Source organism: Sinohyriopsis cumingii, chromosome 4, assembly GCF_028554795.1.
Source record: "Sinohyriopsis cumingii isolate HCF-2022 chromosome 4, ASM2855479v2, whole genome shotgun sequence".
Taxonomy (NCBI): domain Eukaryota; kingdom Metazoa; phylum Mollusca; class Bivalvia; order Unionida; family Unionidae; genus Sinohyriopsis; species Sinohyriopsis cumingii.
This window is the reverse complement of record NC_142964.1, coordinates 82,776,791-82,792,610: the sequence shown is the minus strand read 5'-3', so window position 1 is coordinate 82,792,610 and position 15,820 is coordinate 82,776,791. Positions and strand designations below refer to the sequence as shown.

At 40.7% G+C, this 15,820-nt stretch overlaps 1 protein-coding gene across 1 annotated transcript in view; it reads left to right on the top strand.

Moving 5' to 3' along the window:
- Positions 1–13,945, top strand: part of LOC149801550 (mitochondrial import inner membrane translocase subunit TIM44-like) — a 76,920-nt gene extending 62,975 nt beyond the window's left edge. The window contains exons 13-15 of the mRNA XM_089955752.1: positions 5,224–5,313; positions 7,197–7,307; positions 11,953–13,945. Coding sequence (XP_089811878.1) covers positions 5,224–5,313; positions 7,197–7,307; positions 11,953–12,072 — 321 coding nt within the window. The 3' untranslated portion in view covers positions 12,073–13,945. The remainder of the gene's footprint in view (positions 1–5,223; positions 5,314–7,196; positions 7,308–11,952) is intronic.
- The last annotated feature ends 1,875 nt before the right edge of the window (positions 13,946–15,820 follow it).

The following is a 15,820-nucleotide window of genomic DNA, read 5'->3' as shown; positions in this document are numbered from 1 at the left end:
GCAGTTGGTGCAGACATACTGGGAAGTCTGTGTTACTGTGGTTGCTGTTGCGTTCTTCTTTCTCTTACGTTTCTCTGCCGCCAACTGGCCTCTCCTCACATCAGCGACTGATATGCCATTGTTTACCATCAGTCTCCAGGTGCCTCGGTCCTCAGCCAGCTCTTCCCAGCCATCGGGTGAAATGTTGCATGCCTTCATGTCCCTCTTGCACACATCTTTGAAACGGAGTGAGGGGCGTCCGACTCTTCTCGTGCCAGTGGCCAGTTGTCCATATAAGATGTCCTTTGGCAGCCTTCCATCCTCCATGCGTCGGACGTGACCCAGCCATCGAAGGCGGCGTTTAATTAGCAGGGAGTACATGCTGGGGGTACTTGCACGCTGCAGGATCTCACTGTGTGGAACATGGTCTTGCCAGCTGATTTTCAGGATGCGTTTTAGGCACCGTATATGGAAGGAGTTGAGCCTGCGTTCTTGCCTCATGTAGGTACTCCACGTCTCACTTCCATATAGAAGGGTGCTGAGAACGCAGGCCTGGTAGACTTGGACCTTGGTGTGCTCTGTCAGCGCGTTGTTTTCCCAAACCCTCTTTGTTAATCGAGCCATGATGGTGTTTGCCTTTCCAAGCCTTCTGTCCAGCTCCATATCAATCGAGAGAGTGTTGCTGATGGTTGACCCTAGGTAGGTAAAGTTGTTGACTGCTTCCAGGGTGACACCGTTGATTTTGATTGAAGGGGCAATGGTGGTATCTTGCACGCTGACATTTGTTTTTTCCAAGCTGATTGTGAGACCAAACTGCGTGCAGGCAACAGCAAAACGGTCTCCCAGTCTCTGGAGGGCTTCCTCGATGTGGGCCACAAGAGCTGCGTCATCTGCAAAAAGCATCTCCCTGATGAGCACAGCTCTCACTTTGGTCTTTGAGCGCAGTCGTGCCAGGTTGAACAGCCTCCCATCGGACCTGGTGTGTAGATATATGCCATCCGTGGACGTGTCGAAGGCATAGGACAGGAGCAGGGAGAAGAAGATCCCAAAAAGTGTTGGTGCCAGCACGCAGCCCTGCTTCACACCACTGTTAATTGGGAAGGAAGTTGAGGATGATCCATCATACAGGACTGTTCCCTTCATATCTGCATGGAAAGAGATTATCATGCTGAGGAGTTTTGGGGGGCAACCGATCTTACTCAGAAGTTCAAAAAGGCCCTTCCTGCTGACCAAGTCAAAGGCCTTGGTGAGGTCGATGAACATCATGTAGAGTGGTTGACCTTGCTCTCTGCTCTTCTCTTGGAGTTGTCGTAGGGAGAAGATCATGTCTGTCGTCGACCTGCCTGCTCTGAAGCCGCACTGTGATTCCGGGTACACACGGTCTGCCAGCAACTGCAGCCTGTTGAGTATGATGCGGGCGTACACTTTACCAACAATACTCAAGAGCGAGATCCCCCTGTAATTATTACAGTCACTGCGGTCGCCCTTGTTTTTGTAGAGGGTCACAATTGTGGCATCACGCATGTCTTGGGGGACTACTCCTTCCTCCCAGCAGCGGCAAAGTAGCTCGTGCAGTGGTTTAATCAATGCTGGTTTTCCACGTTTGATAGCTTCGGGCGGGATGCTGTCACTACCTGGTGCTTTGTCGTTTGGAAGGCAGTCGATTGCTTTGCTGAGCTCCTCTAAGGTTGGCACTTTGTCGAGCTCTTCCATGGTGGGCAGATTCTTTATGCTGCTGAGGGCTGCATCAGTGACTGATGTTTCTCGGGAGTATAGTTATGAGTAGTGCTCCACCCATCTGGCCATCTGTTGCCCACGGTCTGTGATCTTCTCTCCCGTCAGGGATTTCAGGGGAGCGACCCTTTTCACCGTGGGGCCTAGAGCCTTCTTGATGCCACTGTACATGCCTTGGATGTGTCCGGACTCGGCACTGCGCTGGATCCCTTCACACAGTTGTTGCCAGTACTCGTTCGCACACTGTCTAGCAATGCGTTGGGTGTTACTTCGGGCACTTCTGAGAGCAGCAAGCATCCGTTCATTAGGGCATTTTTTGTAAGCTATGAAGGCTTTTCGTTTCTCCTCGATTTGTGGTTGCATCCTTGATAGGTGTGCATTGAACCAGTCCTGGCTGGGTCGTTCCTTCTTGCCAAACGTTGACATATCCGTACTGTAGATGGCACCCTTCATGGCATTCCACTTGGCTGTAGCATCACACTCAGGCAGGTCCTGGAGAGCCTTGTTCAGGGCAGACACATACTCCTCCACCTTGGCAGGGACTGACATCTGTGCAGTGTTTATGCGAGGACATCCTTTTGGTTTTGAGTGGTGTAGCACGTGTGGCTGTAGTCGCACTTTGCTGCTCACAAGGGCATGGTCGGAGTCACAGTCTGCACTGTGGTAGGTTCTGGTGGAGAGGACGCTGTTAAGGGCAGAGCGCCTGGTGATGACCAAGTCGAGTTGGTGCCAGTGATGAGATCTGGGGTGTTTCCATGACACTTTGTGTTGTGGCTTACACTTGAAGAAGGTGTTTGTGATGCACAGGCCATGGTAGGTGCATAGCTCCAGCAGTCTCTGGCCGTTTTCATTGGTCTTTCCAGTGCCATGATATCCTAGGCAGGTAGGCCATGACTCGTGGTCTGCACCTACTCTGGCATTAAAGTCGCCGAGGAGGAATAGTGGTTCATTTTTGGGGCATCCTTTGATCTGTTCGTCCAGCTGCCCATAGAACTGATCCTTCACGTCTTCTGATGACGTGAGGGTTGGGGCGTAGACACTGATGATGTTGACAGGACCTGAAGTAGTGGTGAGGCGGATGGACAAGAGACGCTCAGTGCCCCCTGTGGGAGGTTCAACCGAGGCCAGGAGATTGTTTTTGATGGCAAAGCCCACTCCGTGTTGACGGGGCTCCTCAGGTTCTCGACCCTTCCAGAAGAAGGTGTAGTTTTCCTCTCTGAGGGAGCCACTAGAGGCGAGCCTGGTTTCCTGGAGGGCAGCTATGCTGATATTTAGTCTGGTGAGTTCTCTATCGATGATGGCCGTCTTTCTGGTGTCGTCCACTTCTCTGAGGTCGTCGGAGATGCCTGTACACATGGTGCGCACATTCCAGCTTGCAAATCGAAGAGCTGGAGTCTTCTTTATTGGTTTCTTGTTTCTTTTGTCTGGTGTGGAATTACCGTCTGCTTGTCATGCTGAACAACACACTGAGCTCCAGACACCCACTGGAGCAGGCAGACGATGGCGGGTCAACACCTTATTGACCGGGGGCTGCCCGGCTTGAGGCGGGCGATAGTTGGCCAGTGGGACACGATGATCCCTCCCACCGTCAAAGCTGACCCGTGGCGCCCCTTCCCTACGCCAATCGGGTGGGACTTATAACCCGTAAACTGTCAGCTTCCGTGTTGTTTCCTCACTCAGTAGCGAGACTGGAGTGTCCTCTCCAGGGCGCAAGCCTGGGCATGGAGTATGGAGATCCTGGGCTGCCCAGACGTCAGGATCCCCCTCTCGTCCTTGCTGGTGGGGTCCAAAGGAATGCAGAGCATGACATTTGGCACCAGTTTGGATGCAGGAGCTGCCGGAAGGAGGTCGTAGTCGACCCCCAGCCGCCTTAGGGGCTCCACTCCTGATTTTCTGTCTGGGTTTACTCCCGTAGCCTTTCCTTCTCCCGAAGATATCCACAAGGCAGTGGAGCCATAATCCAATGGATGGGACTTGGTTGGTTTTGAATCAGAGTTTCCTTCTCCTAGATGAACTGCCTGACAAGGCTAACGAGCTTCATCTGCCCGGGTTTGGGGTCAGAGTTTCCCTTCTCTTAGACTGGTTGCCTGCCAAGGCTAATGAGCCCAGTCTGCCCACCCAGTTATACCGCCGGGTACTCGGTCGCGCCACACAGCAGGCTCTGTTAAAACAGGGGCACCGCGTGAAGGTGCTGCTGTGGACACAATAGTGTAGGAGAGGCCATATGCAAGTAACCTCCCGCCCCGCAGAGCGAGACAGTGGTCCTGCGGCGATCACTACACCTGGGAAGGAGAGGCTATGAGAGACGCTTCACTTTCCTTTGGCAAGTGGGACGTCGGACCCAGGCCACGCACCCCCCAGGGTCATTAAAGTGTATGTTACATAGCACATTGGGGGTCCTTTCTTCAAGATCAGGTCATTAAAGCGTATGTTACATACCACATAGGGGGTCCTTTCTTCAAGATCAGGGTCATTAAAGTGTGTTACATAGCACATTGGGGGTCCTTTTTCAAGATCAGGGTCATTAAAGCGTATGTTACATAGCACATTGGGGGTCCTTTCTTCAAGATCAGGGTCATTAAAGTGTATGTTACATAGCACATTGGGGGTCCTTTCTTCAGCATCAGGTCATTAAAGTGTATGTTACATACCACATATGGGGTCCTTTCTTCAAGATCAGGGTCATTAAAGTATGTTACATAGCACATTGGGGGTCCTTTCTTCAAGATCAGGTCATTAAAGCGTATGTTACATACCACATAGGGGGTCCTTTCTTCAAGATCAGGGTCATTAAAGTGTGTGTTACATAGCACATTGGGGGTCCTTTTTCAAGATCAGGGTCATTAAAGTGTATGTTACATAGCACGTTGGGGGTCCTTTCTTCAAGATCAGGGTCATTAAAGTGTATGTTACATAGCACATTGGGGGTCCTTTCTTCAAGATCAGGTCATTAAAATGTATGTTACATACCACATATGGGGTCCTTTCTTCAAGATCAGGTCATTAAAGTGTATGTTACATACCACATAGGGGGTCCTTTCTTCAAGATCAGGACATTAAAGTGTATGTTACATACTACATTGGGGGTCCTTTCGTCAAGATCAGGTCATTAAAGTGTATGTTACATACCACATAGGGGGTCCTTTCTTCAAGATCAGGGTCATATGTCAGTATTAGTAGGCTTCTCTTTCTGCTTTAGATCAGAAAAGTTGTTTGAAGAACAGGGATGAACCATGGTACATGTGTGCTTCCGATTTTTATGGCATTTCATGTATCTCAGTTATGATTTTATATTCATGGTCATTAGTAGTTTTTTTAATACTCTTTCTGCACTCTTTCTTGGATACTTTTAAACGTAGACCTGTGAAACTTGTTTACTTATTCTCTGCCCAGTAACTTTATAACTCAGTCTGAAAGGTCATAAAGTTCATTATTGTGAACTTCATTGACTTCACTAATGAATGTAGGGAACACAAATTCACTGAAGTTTTGCTTGTTCTTTTATTTCAGCCATACAACACTCTTGCCCACCCTATTAATACAGCCAGGAGTGCTGGATATATCATAGATAATAAAGTTTTAGACATCAATCATGTAGATGTAAGTATTTAGAAACTGGTTCTCAATTCATATTCTACAGCATTAGATAAACTGAAGTATGTAATATAGCGGATTCTATTTCAAACATTTTTAGTAGGCTGATTCAGGTCATTTGGAGACCAGCTTTCTTGGACAAAATGTATTAGTGTCATGATGTTCATGAAAATTTTTGTTTGGTAGTGTAATTTAACATTTTACAATGTTAAACACCAATATAATTGAGTAATGCAAAGTTCTTAACGTTATGTGATAAACAAAATCTTAAAACTTGTGTTCATTTAACATGAGTTGTACGAAACCTGTCGAATAATACAAGGTTGCCACTTGTGGCGTATAGTATCATCCAGCATGTTGAATAAATTTAATATCAGCATTTGTGTATGGTCTGCAGTATTATTTATACCCATTAGAACATATCTACGTATAACATTTGCCATCAATTATTGCACTACTGACAAAAATCTGAAGGTTTTTCAGCTTGTACATATTACATATATTGGGGTCAAGTGTATTGCTTCTCCCCATCAAAACACTTTGAGTCTTAACCCCTACCCCTCACACTCCTCAACAATGCCTGTGAGGTTGGCAGGTATGCTTCAAAATTGGCAATCATTCTCATTGCAGTGTATGTTAATTTGGCTTGTTTTGTGATTTTACTTAACAAACAGGTTTATTTGACTAGTGATTAGGTCTTGAGATAAATTCAAACGTAAGGCCATGTGACTTTATGCCCTGGCCAGTTCTCTGTCCAAATTATCTCCATGTAACTCCCTAGTTGAGTACTGGATGATTTCTGTTAGTAAGAAGCCACACTAATCCTCACGTGTTGGTTACTTATCTGATGAAATAACCACAGTCCAGGCTATTAGCTCTCCAGGGTAAAGCCTTAAAGAAACAAGACTGGTGAATTTTTTGTTCTGCAATTGCTTTTTACTACTCAGGAGTAGATATTTCTGATCAAATGTGGAATTAAAAGCTTGTATCATTAAGATTTTGGAAAAGTTTAATAAGAGCAATATCTATTGATGAAATGATCTTGTATTTGATTTTCTGAGCTTGTTAACTTCTCTGGAGGGCATATTTTTCTGGTCTGACTTTGCTAAAAATTAAAAATATAGTTCTTGGAGTTCTCCATACTCTTTGATAGGTTCTTTAAGATGGGAAATCTGCTATTAATGTGGTGCTTGACAGACATGATTTACTTCTCAGAGACCGTTTGTAATCAAATTTTGATAAAACTTGATAAATAGATTTATATCAAGATCTAGGATTACTTTGTGAGCTAGAATTATACCTTCACTTTGGCAATATTTTTTTACAGATTGTTGTAAAGTTCATTATGCTCATATAATACTTAAGAAGAATGCTTAGTGAAATGGTCCACTGTTAAGTTGTACAAGTCAGGTGAACAATATTGGGCCTACTTGTTCCTCTTGTTAAGGACGTGTTTGTTATTTTTTTAAAAGATATATTTGGGACTCTTTGAAAGAGTATGATGTCCTTCTTTTTACTTGCCATTTCTGTCAATTTATTTTGATTTCATGATGTCTTTTTATGCTAATGCATGTGTAGTCTTTAAGGAACGACTTCAAACTATATTACAAGTTATGCATGTTTTCATTACATTTGGGGCAAATAAATGATCACCATTTTTAAATAGTGTAAGTTTCTGAGCATAAGATTTAATGTTATAATATTTTACTTTTTGTGGAGCCCACATTTATTGGAAGAGAGAGACGTTTTTCAGCCTGTGGTGGTGGTGGCAGCATCATTGTCAACAGTTTGTTTATGTTAGGGTTAAAGTTTTATGACAATGTTCCAGTGATAGAATTGACGCTGAGGTCCTGGCCTTATTCTTTGTTTATTGTTTTTTAAAATTGCAGATAGCAGCAGGGAAAATGATGGAACAAGGTCCAGTATTAGTGATAAGCTTCAGTGCCCAGCAGATTATGGTAGTCAGAAATGCCAAAGGAAATGTAGTGGAAGGAGATCCTGTAAGTGTTTATGGGAATTTTTAAAGTGTGTGTCACATTATAGTTAGTCTGGAAGACAGTTCAGTGTTTGCAGCAGCAAGACTCTTATAATGGAAAAGAATTTGACACTGATGCCTGTATTATTGACATTTCAGCTCACTTCATTGTTCTTGGGGTTATGTGTAAAATTCATATAACAAGAATGATAAAAAATCATATGATTGCTTGTATGTGGGTCGGAGAGTTTTCTGGGTCATCAGACATGAGGATTCTCTCGGGTCTGGAAACACTTCAGGGATGCAGAAAATGTCTCATCTTCTCTTGCTTCCCAACTCTGCCATATTGAGGGGCACAGAACTTGGCTCATGGCCAGAAGGCATCCAAACAGCAGAGGGGTTGGCCAGTCCCCTTTTCCACCCAGCAGCTTTGAGCTAGTAGTTGTAGGGTATCTTCTCCTGCTTGGCAGCTTAAGCCTCCTGGTCTGCATTTTGGATCATATTGGTTAGGTATCTCATGGAGATCTGGACCTACATCCTAGTCTGACTACTATTACCATAGCTTTGCATGCAGACCTTTATTTTGTAAAGATTTGATACATTCCCTCTATCCGAGGGTTGACTACTCTTGTCAGACTTCCAGATGGCTTTTTTGCATTTTTGTTAGTAATGCAAGCTTGGGAAAACTGGATTTGTAAACGGTAGTGGAGGTTCTCCTAAGCAGGAGTAGAAACATGCATAGCCAGGGAGCCCAGGACAACTAATAATATATGCCAGGCTGCCATTCTTACCAGTGTGAAAGCATGGTTGGGCAGCTATAGTATTGTTTTAAAAATTGATCATATTAAATTTTTTAATTGGATTGAATATATTTCAGTGCCAAATATTTGTTCATTAAATTGTCCTTCAAGCAGAAAGCCCAATTTATTTCCATGTAGCTCACTATTTGAGTTCTGGGTGATTTCTGTCGGTTAGAAGCCATACTACTACTCATTGTCTGATTAAATATTCATAGTCCATACTATTAGCTCGCTGGGGTGAACCTTGAAAGAAACCAGACTTGTTTTTGTTTGTATTTGGTAGCAGTAATTTCAGCTTAGGTTTGACACACATAATGCCTGTGATTTAGTATTCCGCCTCTTTGTAGGTCTGTTGAGAAATGGGCACTCGTGACAGTTACTTCTGTTGGCTAACTTCAGTTAAAGGAGTATGGCAAGTTTAAATAATCAAAACAATATGAATTGTTATTATGTGCTATAGTGACTAGTTGGGTAAAATCCCATATGGAAAGTTAACAATGACGGTTTAAACGGATGGGTGGTGAAAGGGGTTCACAGGCCAAACCATCCTGTTTTATTCCAGACTTTTTCTGGTGCCATAAGCCAATAGAAAGCTCAGACAGCCCAACAAATGCATAGCTATGTCAAAGTTAAGAATGGTAACCACATGATCAGTTAGGCTTTGCATGAAAAAAAAGTTTATGATCAGTTTCAGTCTGATCAAGTTCCTACTTCCATACTTAAATATACCTATCGATTCCATCTGACTCTATGCAAGTTACTTCAGTTTACATGTCAAGGAACAATATACCAGTTTTTTGCACTCCCATATGGTCTCAGCCTCGAGCCATGAATGGCATTGTCAGCCTGTTCTGGTTGGCCTTGATAATAGTCACTGCAGTATACCTAGACAACATCCTCCAAAAAACACATGGTAACTTCAGCTGTATAGACCTTTCAGCTGTCCCGAATTACCTGAGAATATCCTGGATTAGCTTTCCCACACCCCCAATTATTTTGTACAAAAAAACAACTTATATTTGCACATTCCATGTCTGGTGAGTAATTCTTGCTCATCTCTGTTAAATTCTGTTTTTCGGTCAATCCAATATAGATGTATTCTTCTTTAACAGCATCAACAGCCACCATTGTGAAGTTGACTTGAAACCAGTTTGGTTTGCTCTGTGTTCAGTTTGTTATAATGGATAAATTTTTTATTAAAAATATTTTAATTAAAAAAATGTTATTTTGGACAACAAACATTCACCTAAGAAAAAGTTTAAATGTAAAGTCCACTATAGAAGGGAATACACTGAAGAATTTCCATTAATTTAGTTCAGTTCGAAAGATGATTCTTATGATATAATTCTCCCTTTGAAACCCTGTCTTGGATTCAGTTTTCATTTTGTTGGCAGGTCTGGTTGTATTGCAGGACATGTGACCTTATCTCACTTTTCTCACAGCTGATCTCTCTCCCTCTCAACAATCTGTCCATCCTGGCTTGAAATTGGTTACCAATTTCATTATCCTCCTTCTCATGCAAATTGCATGTATTCTTGAGTTGAACTGATTCCCAGCAAGGGAGTAGATTTATGCTAAAGAGTTTTTAAGACCTATTCCTCCTCTTTGTCCACCTCTTCATATGCCAATTACATATGGCCCCACTGGCCCAGTGACACCTTTTCTGGTCATCTAGATCAAGCAATAATTTCAGTCAAGATAAGGCAGTTCCTCCATCATCGACAAGGCAGACAATGTGTTATGTCAGGAATCCCTCTGAAGAAGCCAGAATTGTTGAATTCAGTTTACACATATTGCCATTTCAGATAGTTGGCAAGCACACCTGTGGTCCAAAATCTTTATTCATTTGCAACTGTTTGCCAGAGGAGAAGACATTTCATATCATCCCACAGGAAATCAAGGCTACATTTCATGTCTGCAAAGATCACCTTGTGGAACAGTAATACTTAACTCGTAATGTTGGACAGCATTGATGGTGATCTGTCCCCTGTTCAAACCTCATCACTGGTTTGAATTTGTATCCATCAGACATATTATCCTTGCTGATTAGTGGTCAAGCTGAAGGCAGACCCATAACACAGTGATTCGTTCACTGTTCAATCTTTCATTTTGCTTAACTGGGTCAAGATGGCTGATCAAGCTGGTGAAGTACACAGCTATGGGGATATGTATTTTCAGTTTTGATTCATGTAGATGGTATACCATGTAAGGTAGACCAAAGACGAACAACTAATGGTGTGTTATATATGTCATTTGTTGGCAAGAACTAGTTGTTAGGTGAACAGGTGCTAAAATCTTAAAACAAACGTGATAGGCAGAGGCAGAATGAACTATCTAGTAAGGCACTGAATTAGGAATATGTTTTGGGCTGAAACCCAGAAAGCGTAAGACGGAGTCGGAGACTAAAGTAGCTGTTGTACAAAGTGTTGAAGGTGAGCTGTACCCCTAATCCCAATCCCATCCCAGTCAACTACAGTATCTGCACAGAGTCCAAGCTATAAAAAAAATGTTGAGGATATCTTTTTGTACTGTAAATTTGTTACATATTGAAAACTGTCCTTGAAAGAATATGTGTGCAATTGTTGGAAAGTTGTCAACAGTCCTCTTGTGGGTGTACTAACACATAGATAATTGAGTGTCAAAATAAGAAATTCTCTCTTGAAAAGTCTTTGAATTTTCTGATGTAATGTCTGTTCAGTGTGAGCCATGTTTTCTTACTGAAGATATCAAGAAAATAATAGAAAAGATCTGAAAAGTCCCTATCACATAGGACAAATCTTGGGTGAAAACAAATGACCTATGGGCCTATAGTTGTACCACTCAATCTAGCAATAAACGTTCACAGAAAAATCCTGGCATGGTAACATATAACCTGCTCAGGCAATTTGGTCATAGGATTTTGGAGGAAGAACATAATTGTAAGTTTACAAGAATAGTAAATGTGTTAAATAAAATCTAAAAGAAAATTATGATACTACTGTATCAGAACGAAAATTATGACATCTAGCTAGTCCTGAAGGAAAATGGTGTTAATCAGGCATCGTATATGGTTTCCATCTTGAAAGTAATTTTGGTGCTACTGCTCCTTAATGGAAAGTATGGCCACCATGGTGGAGATCTTGAAAATCTTGTTATAGCTACTCCTCCAGAATTGATCCTATATCCCGTATGGCCACCAATTTGTAAGGAAGAATCCTATTGATTAGGGGCCAAAAAATGAGGTCCCTTGAACAAGAAAAATGGATTTTGCACAATAGCATTAGTTTTGCACTGCAGATATGGACCAAACCATATGGATGGCTTGCACATGGAGTAGGAAAGAATCCTAATGATTCTGAGGTCAAATTGATGGTCACTGACTGAAAGAAGAAGAACCTTTTTTACATTATTGTTTGAATTCTACACATTTCTAACGCATTTTGTGGAAGGCTTGCACGTCAGGTATGGAAGAGACCAGTTTGAATTTAGGGTCAAAAAGTTAAAGGTAAGCACCATTGTGGTACAGAACAATGGCGATTTTGTTCCAGAACTTTTGTTCAAGAGTAAATTCCAAGACAAAACTGTGTGGGTGGCTTGCACTTAGAATAATACGAAACCTATTGATTCAGATGTCAGAAGGTCAGGCTCTTTCTGATAAGATAATAATAATAACTGCACGATCCCTTATAATTATGTATATGCTTCCTATACCATTTTGAGTTTTCACCAAAAGACAACTATTGATGTATAGATTGTCCTAAATGAAAATGATGCTTCTCTGCCATACAGTATGGCCAAGACATTCTTGTTTTCTCTATCTATAGCATTCCAAGTTTGTGTATTTGTTTATGCATTTTTCTGGACATAATGAGACCTTTGTTCATGTTGCAGGAAAAAATCATGAAGGTTATGTATGTGTGGGCCTTGTGTCGAGATCAGGAAGAGCTTGACCCCTCAGCAGCATGGAAACTTTTGGACATATCTGCCAGTACAGGAGAACAGTGGTTATAATGTTGTGATGATTTAGGCATGTCAGTTACACTGCTGTTCCTTGCATATGCAAAATAATGAAGCAAGCAGTGGTAGCATTTTTCAACTGTCAGTGGCATTATTTTGCTTTCCAACTACATCAGGCATTTAGGGTGAAATTCTGCATCAAAATACAGCAGCAGTTGTATTGACTAAGGCAATCAATTTCATTCTAAAATGAGACACCAACAAGGGCAAAAGTCCTTGTGAAGAATGTGTTCTGTGGATTTAGGTGTGCACAGATTTGTCCTAACTTTCAAGGATAAAGAAATTAATAACTGAAGCAGCCAATTTTTTTAATGAAAGGTGTGAATGTAGTAAAGTATGCACGCACTTTTGGATGTATAGAGTTGAGTCTACCTCTAACCTTGTATCTTATTTCAGTTCAGTCATCCCATTAATATAATGAATAATGAATGCTCCATTTAGCATCTGCAATTCTACGCTTTTCAAAATTAATTATTAACACATTTGTTTTTAAAGAATTGTGCTTAGTTGAAAATTACTTCCAAAAAAATGTATTAGACTGACTTCAGTAAGTCATGAAAATTAACAGAATAGTGGGGCCATGTGTTTGGAACTGATATGTTGCTCTTAACATACAGACGTGACCTCAGAGTTGCTTGGCATAGGAATAATATCCAAAATTAAGTAAATCTCCAGATAGCAGAGTCGTTACTTAATACCAACTATGGTGCAGAGATATGGTTTATTTTCCGAAAGGGAAATTTCCACTTTAATTGATTTCAGCAATAAGACGATCAAATCTTTAATGTATAGACTTTGTTCATTCAAAAGGTCCGAATGATGCTTCATTCTCTCACCAGTGGAAGTTGGTAGTTTGTCAAAATGATTCAGTTGCTTACATTCATATCCATACAGTAATGACATATTGGCATTAACACAGCTTATACTGGATATGGGTTTGATTGCCACCACCATACGTGTGTAGGTTATATATTGTTTTACTCAGGCATGTCCTGACATGTTACAATACATCCTTCACAGTTTTTGTTTCCACTAAGTAATTATAAGGACTTCATGATGGATACCAGGTTTGAGGCTTTATATGATGATGGCATAGGTAAAGTTCTGTTTTAACCATTTTCTGTAAAACATTCATGGATACTGGGCCCCAGTTTGACTTAGAACTTTGCTCTTTAGTTTCCACAGAGCAGCTTTTGAAGGACTTAATGGACTGTTACCAAATTTAGTACGACTCCTTGCATTAAAAAGACCTTGGTTAAGCTTTTTTTGATACAATTTCTTGCAAAACTTGAGATAGGACTCTAGTTAAAACTTTGAACTTTGGCGTTAGATTGGGCCTATTTGTTTCTATATTGCACAGACATATTTCTTGTTTCATTAAGCTACGAATATGTACAAGAATGTCATAGATACTATTAATATAAATGTTTTTGTTTTTAATGAATGTCTATATGCTTTAGAGAGTAAGTATGCATATTTGTGAATTATGAAAGAAAGAGATTTTTCAATTTCTATTATTAGGTCCATTTTGTTTTATTTTTATCACATGTAGAACAGTAAGAGACTTTCAGCAAATTATAATTGTTTACTGGGGTAAAAAATATTTTAATTCTTGGCCTAATTCTACATGCTTGTGCATGTACATGTGTGTTGGCAGTATCTTAAAGGAAGTTTTACATTATCTACATGGAATTTAATACAGATATCGTTAATGTAACACTTGGTTGTGTGCTGACTGTTTTTGTCATCAGCAGAGGTTGATGAAACATATTTAGTGAATCTTTGGTCACTTGGTGGATATTATGAAATTAAGAATGTAATTAAGAATGTAAATTATGCTATAATTAAAGAAATACATTTATATTCACCCTAAATATTTTTGTCTTATTTCATTCCTTTTAAAATACTAGTATTAATGTTTAAAAGTAGATTATACTTTTCTTACAAACTATAAGTCAAAGAACAAACAACCTTCCAAATAAATAGCACATTTTACACAGACAAAATCGTTTTTCAGCACTGAATGTCCGATGTGCATGATGTCACATTATTTGACCATTCTGATGGCCTAGTGGTTAGAGCATCCGCCTCTGTTGCGGAGGTCGTGGGTTCGATCCCTGGTTGAGTCATAACAAAGACTTACAAAAATGGCACTAACAGCTGCCTGGCTTGGTGCTCAGCATTAAGAGGTTAATGTTAGGACTAGTCGGCCTGGTGTCAGGATAATATGACTGGGTACATGTCTGCAACATGATGTCCATTGCTAGTCATCACCATAAACTGCCACACTGTGGACATGATAGTGATATGAATGAAAAATTGTTAAAGCTACGCTAAAAATCCAAATCGTACACACATTGTTTGATGCAGTACTCTTTAGAGTGCAGTAGCTGATCCATGTTTACATAACCTAGCATGTTCACAGCTAAACATGACATTGTTGCAATATTCATGTGAAAGAACGTTTGCTGGATGCAGAAATTCCCATATTTACTGTAATGTATTTGGGACCAGATAATTGCAGTACTTGGAACAGCAGACTACAGAATATGTCAACAAATTTCATTTTGAGTAGGAAGTGCATCACATATTTACCACGTAAATATGCAGTGGTTGGATAAACTTCTTTCAATTTGGAGATCTGACCAGTTTATGCCTACATTCTTCTGTAAACAGAGGTGAGTTTATTTAATTATGTAAGTTAACATTTAAACCATGCTTGTATATAGGGTGGATTCCATGCTACAGGTTTACTGTCCCTCTCCCCCCTCACACACTTGCTATCAACTGAGCAATACACTGAGTTTTACTTCTTGTTCTTGTCATGGGGGCTTCAGCCATTTTTCTTGTTCTGATATATCTATACATGACATTACAAGCCACTGTGGTTGTAAACTGTCCATATTCAGACAGATGAGACCATTTTTCCCCCTAATTCTTTTTGTGACTCTAATTAAAAAGGCCCCAAGTGGTCTAAATCGCTCTCTATTATGGATCACTGCCATCTCACCTCTGTCTGCGTGGGTTCACGTCTAGGATTCGGCCAATGTGGGTATGTGAGAAAGCTTGCCAGTAGCTTCTCATGGGTCGGTGGTTCTTCCCGGGGTTTTCCTGGGTTCTTCCTCTACCATTAATACTGGCTGCCATGCACAGCATATCGTATGCTGAAAAAATGGCGTTAAACCCCACAACAACAACAACGACACTATTTAAAAAAAATGGCTTCCAAAATGTTCATTGAAAAAATAAAATTCCAGAAGGTGGGGTTGAAAAAGTTTTCCTACAATCACATCCAATCAGTAAAGAGAATATTACACAATAATTTCATGGGCTTTTTTGGACTAACCAGAATCACATAAAGTGATGTGTTCACATTTTATAATAATCAAAAATATGAAACTGCACACACTATAGGGAAAGTGTACCAATTATGTGATAATTATAGTTTTGCAACTCTAGCCACTTGAATGCATTACCTCTTGTATAGTTCATGTTTTTCTTGAAAGGTCATTTAAATATAACTTTGGTGTTATTTGATGCAGTGAAAATGTAAAACAAAGGTTACTAAGATTTACTTTGTCTTGTCCAAGTTATCTCCCATTCATTATTTTCTAAATGTAATTCTAGCCAACAACAGAAACAGCACCACCAACAGCAGCAGCAGATTGTCATACAAATCACTCAGATAATTTTTAGTACATTGTAAAAATAAAACTTTTGATGAGTCTCATACAATACATGC